Genomic DNA, 17,250 nt, shown 5'->3' with positions numbered 1-17,250 from the left:
TCTCCACTGTTAGAGAAAATAAAATTGATAACAATTATCCAATTCCTAGTCCTCATAAGATAATTGTCCATCCTCCGAATATTCCAGTCCCTATCAGCACATAACAAGATCCATTGGAGGACCAAGTAGTTGTAACAGGTAGCAAGAGGTTAAGAAAATTGGTAGATGAATTATAATATCAAATAAAATTGGGCCCAGAATAACACTACAACACCATCACCTTCCGTTGTTGGGCTATGAGGTTATCCTTTTCCTTGTATTCCTCTGGAAAGAGTTGTATTCATTTTTACAGATTGTTATACAGCTGATGGGCAAGTCTGTAGATAAAACATTTGAAATGACAATACAACGTGTGCATCAACCTCCCACATTCTGCGTTCTACTTAATTGTGTCAAATCTCTTTCCATTCCTCTCTCACCCTCTTAGATTAATAGACCGCGTCCTGACATTTGCATTATCAAACCTGGTTCAGCATGTCTCTTAATACAGACTGGGTCTTCGGTTAATGGAATTGTTTGGAATTCTGTTAATAATCTTCGTTATCCACAAGTGCGTAGAGGAATATTTCCTTTATTTAGTTGCAAGTGTATCACATTGTTTCCTCAGCTGGGGAAGGTTTTTAAATGAGTACAGCTGAAATTATCTCCCAAACCAGAAACCTCTCTAAAACTCTTTGTCTACTGTTTACAAGAGATTGGGACTAAACTTGCTTTTCATAAACAGTACACTTTATATTCTGATGGTTCCATACTTTGACTGTCACTGGATAATTGTGTTTTTGCTGATGAAACCTAGGTATCACAGTAATGGAAACATGAGATATGCTGTTTTTAAAGGTCAGATAGGTTCAACCTCAATTTCTGTTTTTCTTAGATCAGAAGTCTTCTCAACTCCATTTTGTGATTATTCATTGGATTCCAAAGGTGCCACATGTACGTTGTGACTTAAGATTTATTGTACTGATCATTAGGATGAAAGTTTTGGATTCCATTTTACTTTGTAAGATATACTAACACTTCTTCAACTCAACCATGTTTCAGGGAGTTTTGTCGGTTTAGACTTTTGTTCCTGAATGGCCAAATTAACTTTGGCAGGGGAGGGAGAGAAAAGAAAAGTTTTAAAAAACGATTGGGATAAATTGGGAAGATATCTACTTTTTGGTGTCAGATATTTTTTACTAGGATAGCTGCTGACTTCACCTTCTTGATGTATAAATATTTGGCAGTGCCAGCTTTAATAAGGTTATATATACCCAATGCACAAGTTACTTACATTCGGTAAAAATATATCTGTGAGAAACATTAGTTAGTGATATATTCCTTACCTTAGAATTACCCCAAGGCATCAGCCTGGATCTGGAAAGTTTTCGTCAGCAGTGTTGGAAGGTGGCGTCGTGCGGCTCCGCTTCCGTCGTTGGTGTCGTGGTCACCAGGATGACATCGCAGCAGCTACCTAGACGCCGCCCTCGCACGCTGACATCAGTTCTGTACACAACGTTGCGCGCCAGGAATGCAGAGCCATGCAAGAAACTGACCACTGGTGCAATGAAACTAGGGCCCTGAAAGGGATGACCTTAACCCTAGAAATCAGTTTGCAGAACGGGGAGGATGGGAGGGGCCGTAAGGAATCTATCATCAACCAATGATTCTTACAGATATATCGTTACCAAATTTAAGTAACTTGTGCATCTTAAAGAAACACGTTAGTGATAGATTCCTTACCTTAGAATAGATACCCCAGCAATACAAACCCTGGTGGTGGGTCTGCGAACCAAGATCACACCAGAAAGTCCCAGAGAACAGAATGGCCAAAGAAGCAGTCTCTCCGGATTTGGCTGTCCAGGCAGTAGTGCTTGGTAAACATGTGCAGCGAGGCCCACATAGCTGCCTGACAGATGTCATGCAAGGGAACTCCCCATCCCAAAGCAGTAGTGGCTGCTGTCGCCCTGGTAGAATGGGTGCGTAGCCCCACTGGCGGCTCCTTTTTAGTCAAAGAATAGCATGCTTTGATGCACAGAATGACCCACCGAGAGATGGTCCGCTTGAGCACAGCCCGACCTTTCATGGCGCCCACCTAGCGAACCATTAGCTGGTCAGCCACCCGTATCTGTTGTGTGGGATTCAGACACAATGAGAGCACACATTTTGGGTCCAGATGGTGGAGCCTCTCTTCCTCTCTAGAAGTATGCGGAGGCGATAAGAAGGTGGGTAAAGTAATGGTCTGCTCGATGTGAAAGGCAGTGACAACCTTTGGTAGAAAAGATGGATGTGTTTGTAAGACAACTTTGTCCGGATGGACAGATGGAAAGAAGGTTTACAAGAAAGAGCCTGGAGCTCACTCACTCTTCTTGCACAGGTGATGGCAACCAGGAAGGCAGTCTTTAAAGTTAGAAGACGAAGAGGACAGTTGTGAAGTGGGTCAAAAGGAGCACACATCAAATAGGTCAGAACAAGATTCAAGTCCCACTGAGGCATCACGAAAGGGACAGGAGAAAATATGTTCATAATGCCTTTAAGGAATCTATCTACAACAGGGGACTTGAAAAGAGAGGGCTGATCAGGGAGCCTGAGAAAGGCCGAAATAGCCAAAAAATAGCCCTTGATAGTGCCCAGAGCATAGCCCTGCTGGGCCAAAGAAAGAAGGAACAGAAGAAATTCTGAAAGAGGGGCAGAAAGGGGATCCAAATCCTTAGCTGTGCACCATGCCACAAATGTGTTCCACTTGCAGGCATATACCGCCTTAGTGGAGGGACTCCTGGCTGCCCAGATAAAATTACAGACTTCGGAAGCTGTCAACTGTCGCCGCTCAATCTCCACGCATGGAGGTGGTGGCTGGACAGGTTCGGGTGGAGTACCGTCCCCCGCTGCTGCGACAGAGGATGCTCCCGGAGGCAATCGAATCGGGGGATCGATGCTCATGCTGAGTAGCTTGGGATACCAGTATCTTCGTGCCCAATCCAGAGCCACAAGGATAACTTGGGCCCGATCTACTTCAGCACTCTGGGCAGAAGTGGTATAGGCGGAAAGGCGTACAACCGACTGCAACTCTACTTGGAACAAAAAGCGTTGCAGAGCGAGTGCCACCTTGGAAACGCCAATGCACAGAACTGATGACATTGCGCGTTCTCTTCGTTGGCGAATAGATCTAATCAAGGCTCTCCCCACTGCTGAAAGGGACCTTGCGCCATGTCCGAGTTCAGAGGCCATTCGGTAGCCATCATGCACCGACAGCTGAGTTTGTTCGCCCTGGCTTTTAGAGAACGTGCCAGGTGTTGAACCACCAAGGAAATGCCCTGATGTTCCAGCCATGTCCAGAGGTGCAGAGCCTCCTGACATTATGTCCATGACCCCACCCCATCCGGTTTGTTGAAGTACCACATGGCGGTGGTGCTGTCCGTGAACACCTACACCACACTTCCCCGGACAGAGGAAAGGAATGCCTTTAGTGCAAGTCGGGTCGCCCGAAGCTACAAAAGGTTGATGTGGAGCCGGACTCCGCCGGAGACCAAAGTCTGATCTCTGCCTCTCCCATGTTGCCACCCCATCCCAAGAGGGAAGCATCCGTGACCACTGTGTGCTCCAGTTGGGGAAGGGAGAGGGATCTGCCACTGACCCAATCACAATTCGTGAGCCAAAACTGCAGTGGTCGTGCAGTGTCCTCCGAGATCTGGACGTGATTTGACAGGTCCCTGATGCTGTGCCCACTGTGACTTCAGGTCCCACTGCAGAGCCCACATATGCCATCTGGCATGATCTACCAGCAGGATGCAGGAGGCCATAAGGCCCAGCAGCCGAAGGGTCATCCTAACCGAAACCCGGAATAGAGACTGAAAGATCGGAATCATAGCATGAATATCCCAAACTCGCTGCTCGGGAGGATAAACCTGAAACTGCGTCAAGTCCAGACCCGCCCTGATCAAAAGGAGCTTCTGGGAGAGAATCAGGTGCGACTTCGGCACGTTGATGGAGAACCCCAGCAAATGCAGGAGGTCGGTCATAGTCTGGAGGTGGGAGACGACTGTCTGTGGTGTGCCCGCCTTCAACAACCAGTCGTCGAGATAGGGGAAGACTGAAACCCCTTATCTGCGACCGCCGCCATCCCTGTTGCAAACACACGAGGGGCACTGGTAGGCCCAAAGGGGAGCACAGTGAACTGAAAATGCTTGTGGCCTACCGTGGACCACAGGTGATGCCAGTGGGCCAGCAGGATGGGGATGTGGAAATATGTGTCCTACTAGTCCAACTCTACCATCCAGTCTCCAGGGTCGAGAGCAGATAAGACTTGAGCCAACGTCAGCATCTTGAACTTCTCCTTCCGGAGGAAGCGATTGATGTTCCTGAGATCCAGGATAGGAAGCAGGTCCTTGCCCTTCTTGGGTACCAGAAAGTAGTAGAACTAGCAACCACAACCTACTCTGGGACAGGAACACACTCAATGCCCGCCTTGGCCAAGAGGGCCGTAACTTCTTCTTGAAAAAAGTTGCAGATGATCCCCCGACATGTGGTGGTACTGGGGTGGCATGGCTGGAGGGGTAGTCTCGAAGGGGAGGGAGTAGCCCCTTCGTACAATTTACAGCAGCCACCTGTCCGAAGAGATGGTGCGCCAGTGGAGGGGGTGATGGTGAATCCTGCTACCCACTGGCGTCTGATGGACCTGAAAGCTCGGACTAGGAAGGCTTTGAGGCGGATGCTGCAGGGGTGGAGGTGGACTGACCCACCCGCTGGCCCCCTGCCCAGTCACGGCAGGGCCCAAGTCCGTCTTGAGGTTGGTTCTGCGGCTTATGGCTGAACAAAGGTGCCGTGCGCCCCTTCTGTGGCCACGAAAAGGATGAAAAGCAGAAGTGGCCGTGCACGTGGTGGAAAGGTCCAAGGACTTGGCAATAGCCCGGGAGTCCTTAAAGTGCTCAGCGCATGATCTGCTTTGTCGCCAAAAAGGAGATGGCCATCAAAGGGCATGTCCATAAGGGAGTTCTGGACATTCCCCAAAAAGCCAGTGGAGCGCAGCCAGGCATGGCGGTGGAGCGCCATCATCGTGGAAATTGCTCTGCCTAGCGAGTCTGCGGTGTCCAGTCCACACCGTATGGTGAACTTCGCTGCATCCCTCCCCTTAGCAACAGCTTGGGAGAGCACTGTCTGGGCCTCCTCTGGACACTGAGGCAGCACTCACGCAATTGTGTGCAATCGTATCCCACACAGAGTGGGAATATCGGCCCAAGAGGCATGCAGTGTTCACTGACCGCAGCCCTAAGCTGGCAGATGAAGAGTTTCTTACCAAACTGCTCTAGCTTCTTGGATTCCCTATCCGAGGGGCAGTAGGGAATGAGCTCTGGGCAGTAGAGGCCTGGATAACCAGACTCTCGGGATGGGGGGGGGGTGGACAGAAAAGCAGGGTTGCCCGGAGCTGGGGGTGTAGCGTCTGCTCACGTTCCTATCCACAGGAGCCCCTGTGGTGGGCCTGGACCAAGTGCCCATAAGAACGTCAGTGCTTCATGGAACAGCAGCAGAGGCTCTGAAGAGCTTATTGACGGCTGGAGCACCTCAGTGGACAGGTTAGTCCTCAAGGCCACCGTAGGGAATTCGAGGTCAAGTGCCACGGCTGCCCTACGCAAAACTACACCATAGGCCGCTCCCTCCTCCGAAGCCACAGAAGGAGGAGACAGGAAGCCATGGTAAGGTCAGTGTTGGACCTGACCCTCTTGGCAGGGTCATCCCTAAACTTTTTGCCTTCCTCCAATACTCTCTCTGACCTGTTTTTGTTGGTTTAATGACTCTGGGCACTTTACCACTGCTGACCAGTGATGAAGTGCATATGCTCTCCCTGTATAAAGTATAACTGTGATTGATGTTCCTGATTGGTTCATTGGATTTACTGTCAGTCCCCAGTAAAGTGCACCAGGAGTGCCAGGGCTTGTAAATACCAAAACTGCTAGTGGGCCTGCAGCGCTGGTTGCGCCACCCACACAAGCAGCCTTTTAAAATGTGTCTAGGGTCTGCCATTGCAGAACCTGTGTGCAGTCTGGTACCGTCACGCTGGCTGGGCAAGTGCACACACTTGCCAGCCCCTAAACCTTCCCTTAACTTCATATTAGTCACCCCTATAGTAGGCCCAAGGGCAGGGTGCATTGTAAGTGTAAGGTAGGACAAGCCCTGATGTGTGTGGCATGTCCTAATAGTGAATTACAGCCAAATTCGTTTTTCACTATTGTAAGGCTACCTGTCCCCTTTAGGCCAGATGGGCTGCTGGAATTATTACACTCTATCCCCCACATGCATCAAAGTATTTTGGAGTCGCAAACGGTGCGATTCCTTAAAATCGGCCGTTTGCGACTCCAAAATAGCTTTTTGGAATGCATTATTCAATTTTAGAATTCGCATCATTTTTGCGATTTCTAAAATTGCATTTGCTTTTAAGAAATCGCAAATATGCGATTTCTTAAAAGCAAATGCATGAATACTTTTCAAATTGCGAATTCGCAATTAGGGGGTTAAATTTACAGAGTGGTTGAACCACTCGGTAAATGTGGAAAAAGGTGTAAAAATGCTTAAAAATGCTTTTTTTAAGCACTCATGTTACGGACACACATGTCCTTAGGACATGTGTGTGTGTAACATGATGCGAAAAATACATTTCAGGGGTGCAGGGGGGGGTCCTTTGGACCCCCCCCCTGCACCCATGAAATGCATTAACAAATTGCGATTTTCAAAATGAAAATCGCAATTTGTTAAAGCCTTCCCATTGATCCCTATGGGCCTTTTGGCCCATAGGAAACAATGGGAAGAGCGAATTCGCACTTTGGAATTCGCATAATATTTGAGAATCGGTAAAAACTGCGATTTTTACCGATTCTCAAATATTTTGCACAAATGTACATGCATCCCATTTTGCATTTCCTAATTTGCGATTCAGTAAAAATCGCAAAATGAAACAATGATGCATGTTGGGGTATAATCCCAGCAGGCTCAGGGAACATGGTAGAAATTAATGTTTAGTATGCCTGAACTCAGAATAATAAAATACTTCTTTTAGTAAAGTTTATTTTAATATCCTGTGTTTGCAAATGCTACTTTTAGAAAGCTAGCATTTGCTTGCCTAACCATTTCAGCCCGCCTCTGCTAGTATGAGTATCTGACTGTCTGGGATGTGTGAGTGACAGGGCTGGGGGATGACGGGTGGTAAATGCAAGGATTACACCTTAGTGGGAGGTAGGAGTGCCCCTTGACTCTTAATCCGGCTGTGCTCTGCCACCACAATGCTGGCTCCGCCCCCTGGGGAGCGACTGATGACTCAGCCTGCCCCTGGCCCAGGACGAGTGAAGCACTGTCATCAAGATACTCCTGGCTGCCCCTGTCCACACAATGCCGGCTCCACCTCCTGTGGAGCGTCTGATGTGCCTGCCCCTCACACTGAAAGCAGAAGCCAGAAGTACCCCCAACAAGTGCTCAGAGGTTGAGAGCAGTTATGCAGAGGCCCCCCTGGCCTGTGAGAACAAAAGAAACTGTGTATAAAGGTAGGAGCCCTGCTCCTAAGAAATCAGAATCCTGTTTCCCCACGAAGAACCTCTGCCCGACTAGGAGAAGAAGACGCTGGAAGGACTGGCCTGCTGCTTGCCTTGCTGAGAAAGGAGAGGAAGAAGACTTTAAACAGACTTTGCTGCTTTGTGCTAAGAAACATTCTCCAAGGGCTTGATTGAGCTTGCCCCCTGAACGGAACCCCAGGACCAGTGGGTTCCTTGTGCCTTCGCTCGCCTTGTACTGCGAGCCGTGTGTGCCTCTTGCTGGAGCTGAGACTGCGCCCCCATCGCCCCCTCCTAGGGCTGTGGCACTCGGGAGCTTGCCTGCCCTTTACCCGTGAGAGCCTCGCTCTGTTGGAGTCGCTCTCTGCCCCCGGGTCAGGCTGCCTGCTCCTCTGCCCCTGCCTGCCATTAGGAGCGCGCTGAAGCGCCCTCTCGCCCCTCCCGCCGGAATTCCTCTTCGGCCGGTGATCGCCGCTGGGACAGCCGCCCGCACGTAGGAACGTGCCCTGCTGCCAAGCTTCACCCCCCTTTGAGTCTTTACAGGCTGCGCCGCCCCCTTTGGGAGACCCCAGTACAGTCGGTACGCCTGCCTGTGCGTACACACCCGCTGCCTGCAGGGTCCGAAGTCACACTGGTGCCCCCAAACGTGCCAGACCCCTACGAGCCGTCCCTCTGCCCGAGGGACGACTAACGCCAGAAGTACGTCTGCGCTAAGAAGCGCACCAAGAGCCTGTTTCGTCCCCCTGCCTCGAGGGACGACTGAATCCTTGACCCACGTTTTCAAGGATACATCTATTGTGCACAACGGGCTCGGGGCCCGCAACGTTTTCTTTCCCCGTATTAACTGTGTGCACTCCGTAAAGATCTAGGCGCCCCGTACTGTGTGTGGCATCTTGCCGGTACGGTGCGCATCGAAAAGACTGTGCGCCTCAGGGAAGCTAGCTGTATGCCTGGCAGCTCACCCGTAACCTGTGCGCACAATTCTGCCAAGCTGGACTGCCATTAGAAAGAGTTGTGCGCTCCCACTGTACTCTGCTGGTGCCCAGTACGCTGAAATCTCCCCCGCCGTACGAGCCGCACAAGCTGGGTACGGCTCGTATCATTGTTTGGCATTGGCTTGAAGCAGTGCAGTACGTCGCGTACCCAGTCTCACGAGAGATACGTGAGGGTTGGTAGGGTCTCGGTGTACGCTTCTCACGCGAGATGCGTGAGACTTGGTAGGGGTTGCCGATTCCACCCGTTCTAAGCGCAAGGAAGCGCTGCGAAGCGTCCAGCAGGCCTAGGACTGGCCTAAAAGCACCTAAAAAGTACAGAAGGAGCACTGGTGAGAGGAGTACCACGTAAATTGAACCAAATAAGAACTGCTTTGGAACTAAGCTAGAAACCAGAGTGAAGGAACAGCCTGCAATATTGAGAGAACTGTGTTAGAAGTGATTTTACAAGGAAATCCACATTTAAACTACAACAAAGAACTGTTGGTGGAACATTTAAAAGAGAAGCTTGCCTATTTAAAATCTGTGGTGATACAAAAACGTTATTGGTCTTGTGAATAAGCCTGATCTAAGCTATATATATATATATATATATATATATATATATATATATTTACATAAAGAATCGTATTTTGATATATACTTCCAGCCTGGTGTCCATTTGTGGGGGGATTGGTACATTTTGCTGTGTGTGTGATTACAAATGCTTAACTGAATAACGCCTGAAGAATAGCCTTGGCTGCTCACGCCCCGCACCTAGAGGGTGAGCAAGGGTAATTCTAAGGGGTCATCCTTCGCCCTGATTTAGAGGAGAGGGTCCCTGCTTGTCACAAGTGCATACTTGCGCCAACCAGAGACCCCCAATTCTAACAGTCAGGTGATTGGTCAAGACCACTGGCATCCGTTACTCTTCTGCCCAGTCCTGTTCCAACTCACACTGGTGTGTGAGAGGGTCCTCAGACCCCTCCCAGTCCTCCAGTTCCTCGATGGCCTGAGAAACATGGCAAAAAGATGGAGGTTGAACATAGGGGTAGAAATCCCCCATCGGCGTCAGAATCAGCGTAGTGGTACCGCCGGGCTTCCAGCAACTTTCGGGACCGCTCCCGCAAAGTCTACGGCGCCATGGCCAGACAGTCGGAGCACGACCTGGGGTCATGGTCGTGGTCCAGGCAGTAGAGACACACGTCATGGGGGTCACTCACCGACATACGGCGACAGGCTCCGCAGGACTGAAAACCGGGTATCCCTACTCAGCACCAGGAGTTGATAGACTCGAAAAATGGAGACAAAAAATCTCTAAGATTCAGTCAAAAAGTGACTGGGGGTACTTGATCTTCCCGGATCTGCGCTTTCTGGCGCGGAAAAATAAAGAACTGACGTCAGCGCACGAGGGAGGCATCTAAGTAGCTGCCGTGACGTCATCCCGGCGACCACCTCGCCAATGACAGAGGAGGAGCCACACAGCACCACCTTCTGACACACAAGGGTACTGCTGAAGAAAACTTTCCAGATCCAGTCGGATGCCTGGGAGTAATTCTAAGGTAAGGAATCTATCACTAATGTGTTTCTTTCAGAACTCGATCATAACTCCACAGAATAAAACATCCAGAATTAATTTTTCTAATTTGCCAGACATTGAGAATTTATCAATGGGCTCTTGCTCCTTGATGAATGACACATCTAAACCTTGGGTGAAGTCTGCATCGCTGTGAAACGCATACATTCAGCAAACCAAGCATCCACAAAAAAACTTACAATGATGCATCAGCACTTTAAATAGACATTACATACTTGAACCTACAGAGATCATTCTGCATCTTCATATTTGAAACTGTCAAATGGTAGATCACCTAAAGGTTGGACGTTATTTTCGTGAAAGTTTTTACCATAGACCTCCATGTATTTGTGTTCACCATTCAGGCACCATGATGCAAGGAAAAGCCATGACTTGAGACTTTCAGGCAGTTGACCTGTTCCCCGTGCAATTTGAAACAATACGATTAGATAACTCACCCAATATATTCTTCCTTGTTCTCTTCTGTTACCAGAACATTTGAGCCTTCCGGTTTCAAATCATGTGAAGTTACTTTCCCCAAGATCTCCATGTCGACCGAAAAGTACATTTCTAACCCACACTCTTCAATGTTGTTGTCCCTAAAACAAACGTAAACAGTACACTCTAATAAAACAGTCAATAAAATCTACATTAAACATGTAAGAAGAAATGGGACCTCATTTAAAAAAACACTTCATAATAGGCTCCAGTGGTTAAGAAATTAAACAGAATTTAGTTGGTCACAAGTAGGCTTAAGGACACAGCAACAATGTGTCCATTTAAGGAAAGCAAGAAATGGGGAGACAAAGTTAAAAACATTTGGATTAGATGTTGAATAGACATCTTGAATAGGCACACAGATGGCTATAAGTAGATCCAGTCCATTATGGGGAAGCCAAGCCACAGGTAAGGCAGAAAAGTACAAGAGCCTCTACTGCTATTTTGAAGTCTTGTCTAGAAAGTACATGGTTACTTCGTTTCAACATCTGCAATTAAATCTCAACAACAAGGCTTGAATATGGTTGAAGAGGTAAAAGTTGTGATCTAGGATGCATCCCAGATATTTGGCAGCTGCATAAAGTTATGGAGTAATACCTACAATATCTTAATAGTTTCAAGGCAGATAATCTGGTGTTACAGTTTTGGTAGATGCAAGAATATCAGTCTCAGCGGAAGTCAATTTTATCAAAACATTTATACATGGCTTGGTGTCTCAGTTTGATCATGGAGATGGAATCAGGAAAATGCAATATTAGATGCATTTCAGATGTCATTGATGTATGGGTGAAAGGATGTATCATGACCTTTAAGGTCTCCATGTGGTTCTAGTTAAAGATGAGTGCCACCAGTACGGAGCCCTGAAGGACACCGCATTATTAAGGAGTAGGAACAAAGACAGACTAGCCTCTTTTCTTCTGTTGAGCGTATTCAGCGAGACAGAATTCAAACCGTTTCAAAACAGCTCCACACAAACCTATGCTAAAACCCCATCCCAGCTCTAGGACAGTTTAAAATTGTTTGGTGGCTTACTGTGTCAAATGTTATATTAAAATGCTGCTGGCTGAATAGACAAAGGGTGGCCTTTATCAGAATTACAGAGGATGTTATCCTATACAAGAGGAAGAGTAACATGAGAAAAGAGTAACAAGCGGAGAAAGCAGAGAAGAAACTGAACAATCAAGATTGATTTGCTGACAGAAGTGTAAGGTGGTGGAAGGGAGGCATGGTGGTATCAAAACAAGGCATCCATGATATTCAGCAAGCCTGACATTCACCGCACTGTTGTCTGTCTCTTAAGAACAACTACGGACCCAGCATTTTAAAATAAATTAAGCACTGATATACAGGTTTGTTTGTACATCAGGAATGTTATCAGGAACCATCCTGAGAACCCCCAGACCTGTTTTCGGCAAATGGACAAGATCCTCAGGTTGTTACTATGTGATCGGAAAGCCAATGAACATTATTTTCTAAACTGTTCAATGGGGTATTTTGTGAGAGAAAAACCCTCCTATACATAAGTATATATTTGTGGGTCATCAAGCTGGTGGTTATAAATGAATGGATGTTCGATCCTTTGAAGCCATACTGTAAGTCCGCAAATCTGCCAAGAGAACCAGAGGGTACCCTATATAGATATATGAGTAGACCCCCCCTTTACCTCTCGACATATTAGCAAAAACAACACTGATGGTAGCACTGGCCTAACGAACAGCTACACATACAATGGGCCGGTAGGGTGTTACAAGCGAGACCTTTCAATGGAAGAGCCATATCCTCAAAGGAAAAAAAAAAGAGCTATTAAGTTTACAGAAAGGGAAAATAATAGGAATATCCAAGATTGAGGACATTTGAGGCAAAACTGAAATAAAGATATACGAGTAATCTGTGTATTATGCAAATAACACAAATTACAGACAGAGTAGTTTGCAGGAACGTGAGGCAGGAACTTGAGACAATTTTACTGCAATATTGATCCCTTTTAAAAATATGTGGAATTTTAATTTTTCAACTAAGACCAAAAGAATTATTTGAAGGCGGGCAGTAAAGGGACACATGGAAAATAAAATATCATCAAGATCCAGCCAGCCCACCTCATGGTTTTTTCGCCTTTCAGATGTGGGGAAATTGCTGTATTCCTGTCACTGAGAAAATCATGTCCATCAGCCAACAACTTGTGGAAACGGCATCATAAAGTCTGCCCTGTTTACATAGGATCATAAGACACCATGTTCTCCACCTTTTTTCCTACCAGGGATCGTAGAGCATAGTGGTCCCTGGCTGGAAAAAAACACCAATGTTCCCTCATACAGAGGGCAAACCTCCCTGCATGTCAGAGACAGATCTATTTTTTCTATAAACAAACAGTGGCTTGGTGGTTTGTTTTTTGGATACAAAAAAGTACTAACTGGCCCAACTTGCTAAGCTGACCACCTCCTAGCAGGATCACCAAAACTGCTCCAGGTGTAAAACTTTCTCCAGAAATGAATCACTTGAGCATAGAATGCAACAAAGAATGGCTGGACTTTGACAGAGGTAACATAGGTAAATAAACGTTTGCCTGTGGACCACAAGAAAATTACAACCCTGAGGAAGACCAAATGTTGGCCAAAACGTGTTGGCTGTGCTGAACTGTCGGTCATAAATAAGAAGATATTGAACAAGAGAGTCAATAAAAGAAAAGAAAAGACTTCTTGTATCATCTGTTTGTTTGAATACAGCAATGGGCTGAATAATGTCTTTTTTCTGTTGAAAGTTGCCTCTTTATTTGTCCGCGCCCTCAGAAGCAAAACCCATCGGCAGATTGGCATGACCAGTGTACAGATATCTAAATTGGGACATTTTTAGATATGAAAGGTCCAGTTCACAGAATAGGGAGGTGGAAGGCTCTGTGATGAATTTGGTGATAGCAGGGTAATGCTCTCAGATACTTTAAGGCACGTAACTTGTTATACTGATGGATACTTCTAACCACAGATTCCTACACTGTGAATAGATACCTTAGCAGTATCTCCCAAGATGGTGTGTCTGTGAACTGGCTCAGACCAAGTGTGCAAGGGGAGAGCCAACTTTTTTCTTTAGACTTTATGATTTTAACAATAAAACGTCCATATTACATGTGTCGGGTGATCTACTGAGTAGCAAGTAGTGAAGGTTGAAGCAACATTATCAATGCAATGAAGTTGTAGGAAACACATTGAGAACATCTGGTATGGTCCATGTTGTATCTGTAAGAGAACACCTGTAGTTTAGGAGTGCCTGCTTTGCTTTCAAAGTGCGTAGGTTCTGCATTTGATTCCCAGCTTGGGAGTAGTTGGGTAAGTGGAGAATCCTGCACTTTTGTACAGCAGGGTGCTGTACCCCGCACCCCCCAGTCATTGTACGTCGTGTTGAAGAGGAGTAAATATGCGTGCAGTGGCTGCCATACATCATTGGGGTGGGATGTGAGAGGTTGCATCTGGGCGTATAGTTCACTGTCCGTGTCAAAAATGACCAGACTTCTGAACGAGCTCCTTGCGTTTTGTGAGGAGGAGTGCCATTACTGCGAACATTCGGAATGCCGTAGGCATACCCCATCAACACCAGCATGGTGGCCGGGGCTAGCGTTATATCGACTAGCGGAGTGATGCGTGTGAAAATGTCAGTCCAGTAGCTGGCTACATGGGGAAACTAGATTTTGACATGTGTTTCCGGAGCGTCAGGACTCACTCCTAGCTTGCACTCCTTTATATTTTCCTTAAATAATGACTCCATTGTTTTTGTTTAGTTGTTTGCAAATTTTATTTTCATTTCCAAACGTTGTTAGTTAGCGAGTTTCTTTTTTCATGAAACACCCTGAACACACTCAGCAGGGTAACCTACCTTCGCACCACCGACCTATGTGAAACAATTTACCACTCACGTAAAATCGATTGAAACAGAGTGCGTTTGTCCACATCACTAACATTTGAGATACATGACACACTGAGCAACGTGGCACGCACCACAATGAACAGGATAAAACATGCAATTTGCAGAAATAGCACATACTACGGAACAAAGAGCTGAAACTCTTGTATTCAACCAAGATGACACAAGTTGCATTTACTCTCTTATCGAGGAAACAGAGGAAATATGTCCGAGTACCAGTTCAAAAGCATCAACCATTAAACAATTGTTGTACATATCAAAACGGATCGTAAACCAAAAACTGCACGTAAGTACTCTCATTAAGTACCACAAAACTCAACGGATTCCGCGCGGATTAAGGATATCTTTGAAATCCACACTTTGCAAAAACAACGCGAGATTCACTGAACGTTGGCACGCAATACTGAACAAATGTTCACTCGACTTGATATTATTGATCATAGAAGAATTAGCCAAACTAATATAGGATTTATATAAGGAAGTGAATCAAGTCAAAGATGAATTTGTAAACATAACAACTAAAGAGGAATGGACCCAAATCCTAGAGGACACTAATAAAAAACTGGATGAATATACGAAGGAAATTAATGACAGAAAACTGAGGAAGTTCAAAAGGGACACCACAGACTACCGCTTGGGCGAAGTTTACTCATGGGTGGACATATACGCCAAAAGACGCCAACAGAAACCGAACGCATCAACGGATGACACCTCATCGGATGATTCACAGTATAAACGACCTACATTTGATAGAAGACCCAGACCGGGTCAATCCACAGAAACAACAAGTCAAACAACTGATAAAGGAACCACAGCCTCTACATCACAACAACCATCGGCGACTTTTTTAGAGACGGGCCCAGGACCGGAAGTAGAACCCGGAGGAGCAAAAAAACAAACAAACAAAGACGCGGTAGCGTTAAATACAAGGAGTCAGAATCCGAAAACCTAGTTATAAATATATTCAGTCAAGATCTGAGTGACAAGGAACTCAAAACATTGCAGAAAGGTTCATCATACGTCCCAACGTAACACTCAAACTTTTTGGAAACCAAAGTATGTTTATACAAATTCTTAAGATCTTTAAGACTAAGACATTTTTTCAACAACATCATTGAACCATCGGTCACTCTAACGAAGGAAAACACACTTATGGGTCTAAGAAGCAAAAGCAAATTTCTGGCTCCCACGAGTCATAAGGTGTTAGATGCATTTGAGAAAGTAGTTATCACTGAAATTGAAGGGATATTCAAGACACCAAAATCAAAACATTCAAACATGACGAAAGAGGACATGACCGTATTACAGAAACTGGCCAACAACGAATCGATTACAATAAGACAAGCAGATAAAGGCGGTGCCTTAGTTATAATGGACACCAGCTATTACCTACAAAACATTGAAAATCATGTTCAAGATCCTAACACGTACACCATCATGATAACGGATCCCACTAAAGAATTTGAAAAAATCCTGAGAACCATCATTGAAAAAGCAATGGAGAATGGTATCATAGGTCAAAAGGAGAAAGAATATCTTATCAAGGAAAATCCATCTATTCCATATATATATATATGATACCCAAAATACACAAAGACCCAAAATTCCCTCCACTACGTCCCATTGTATCGACCGTGGGCTCAACACATGAACCAATTGGAAAATATTTGGATAAACACCTGCAGACGATTGTACAGAAAACCAGCACCTACATCAAGGACACCACCCATTTTTTAAACATCTTGGAAGAAGAACAAGCACATTTTACAAAAGATATGATAATGGCAAGTATCGATGTCAAATCGTTATACACCTCCATACCACATGATTTAGGTATGTCAGCAGTTGAAAGCATGCTTATACAAGAGGACAAAACAGAGGGCCTGAAGATATTCATAATGGAACTGTTACACTTCACACTGTATCACAGTTATTTCAAATGGTCAGACAAATTTTATGTACAAGCGTCCGGAACATCTATGGGCAATTGTGCCGCGCCCACCTACGCAAATATATTCATGCACAGATTTGAGAGACAACATACTGGAGGATGAGAATTGGACAAACAACCTGATTGTTTACAGGAGATACATAGACGATATTTTCGTCTTATGGAAAGGTACAGAAGAAAGCTTAAGACAAGCTCTACTTAACCTAAACTCAAAAAATGAGAGAATCCAATTTACATTCACCTTGAACAAAACAGAGTTATCATTTTTGGATGTATTACTAACAAACAAAGAAGGAAAAATCACCACCAGCGTTTTCACAAAAAGTACAGACAGGAACAACCTATTACACTACAACAGTTTTCACCATGGGTCCTTGAAACATCATTTACCATTTTCACAACTTCTCAGAATCAAAAGAATTGCATCCACCAATGAACTATACGTCAAACATAAAACGGAGACACTACAAAATTTTAAAAAGAGAGGATATCCTGAACCCATTCTGGAGTCAGCAGCTGAGAGAGCAGATAAATTGCAACGTCATCATCTACTAACACCAACCAACAAACCAGATGAACAAAGAAACGTGTTTGTTTCCAAATTTTCAACACGCAGTTCGAAAATAAAAAGAATCATAAGAAATCATTGGCCATTACTAGCCCTGGAGGAAGATTTCAAAGGAATATTCAACAAATTGCCAATCTTTGCATATGAGAGAACCAGAAACTTAAAGGAACTACTTAAGTCAACCAAAAAACAAGTACATACAAAATATACTGGCACACTACCATGCCACAACTGTGGCAATTGCTCCGCCATCATCAGAG

At 45.5% G+C, this 17,250-nt stretch overlaps 1 protein-coding gene across 2 annotated transcripts in view; it reads right to left on the bottom strand.

The window, feature by feature from the left end:
- WWP1 (WW domain containing E3 ubiquitin protein ligase 1) overlaps positions 1-17,250 on the bottom strand; it is an 866,202-nt gene that overhangs the window by 294,582 nt on the left and 554,370 nt on the right. For both annotated transcript variants that reach the window (XM_086965959.1, XM_086965960.1), the window contains exon 18: positions 10,520-10,660. In XM_086965959.1, the coding sequence (XP_086822085.1) occupies positions 10,520-10,660 (141 nt within the window). The remainder of the gene's footprint in view (positions 1-10,519; positions 10,661-17,250) is intronic.

The sequence above is a fragment of the Lissotriton vulgaris genome, chromosome 4_1 (genome assembly GCF_964263255.1).
Source record: "Lissotriton vulgaris chromosome 4_1, aLisVul1.2, whole genome shotgun sequence".
NCBI lineage: Eukaryota > Metazoa > Chordata > Amphibia > Caudata > Salamandridae > Lissotriton > Lissotriton vulgaris.
The sequence above is the reverse complement of the archived record's forward strand: the minus strand, read 5'-3'. Positions and strand labels throughout refer to the sequence as shown.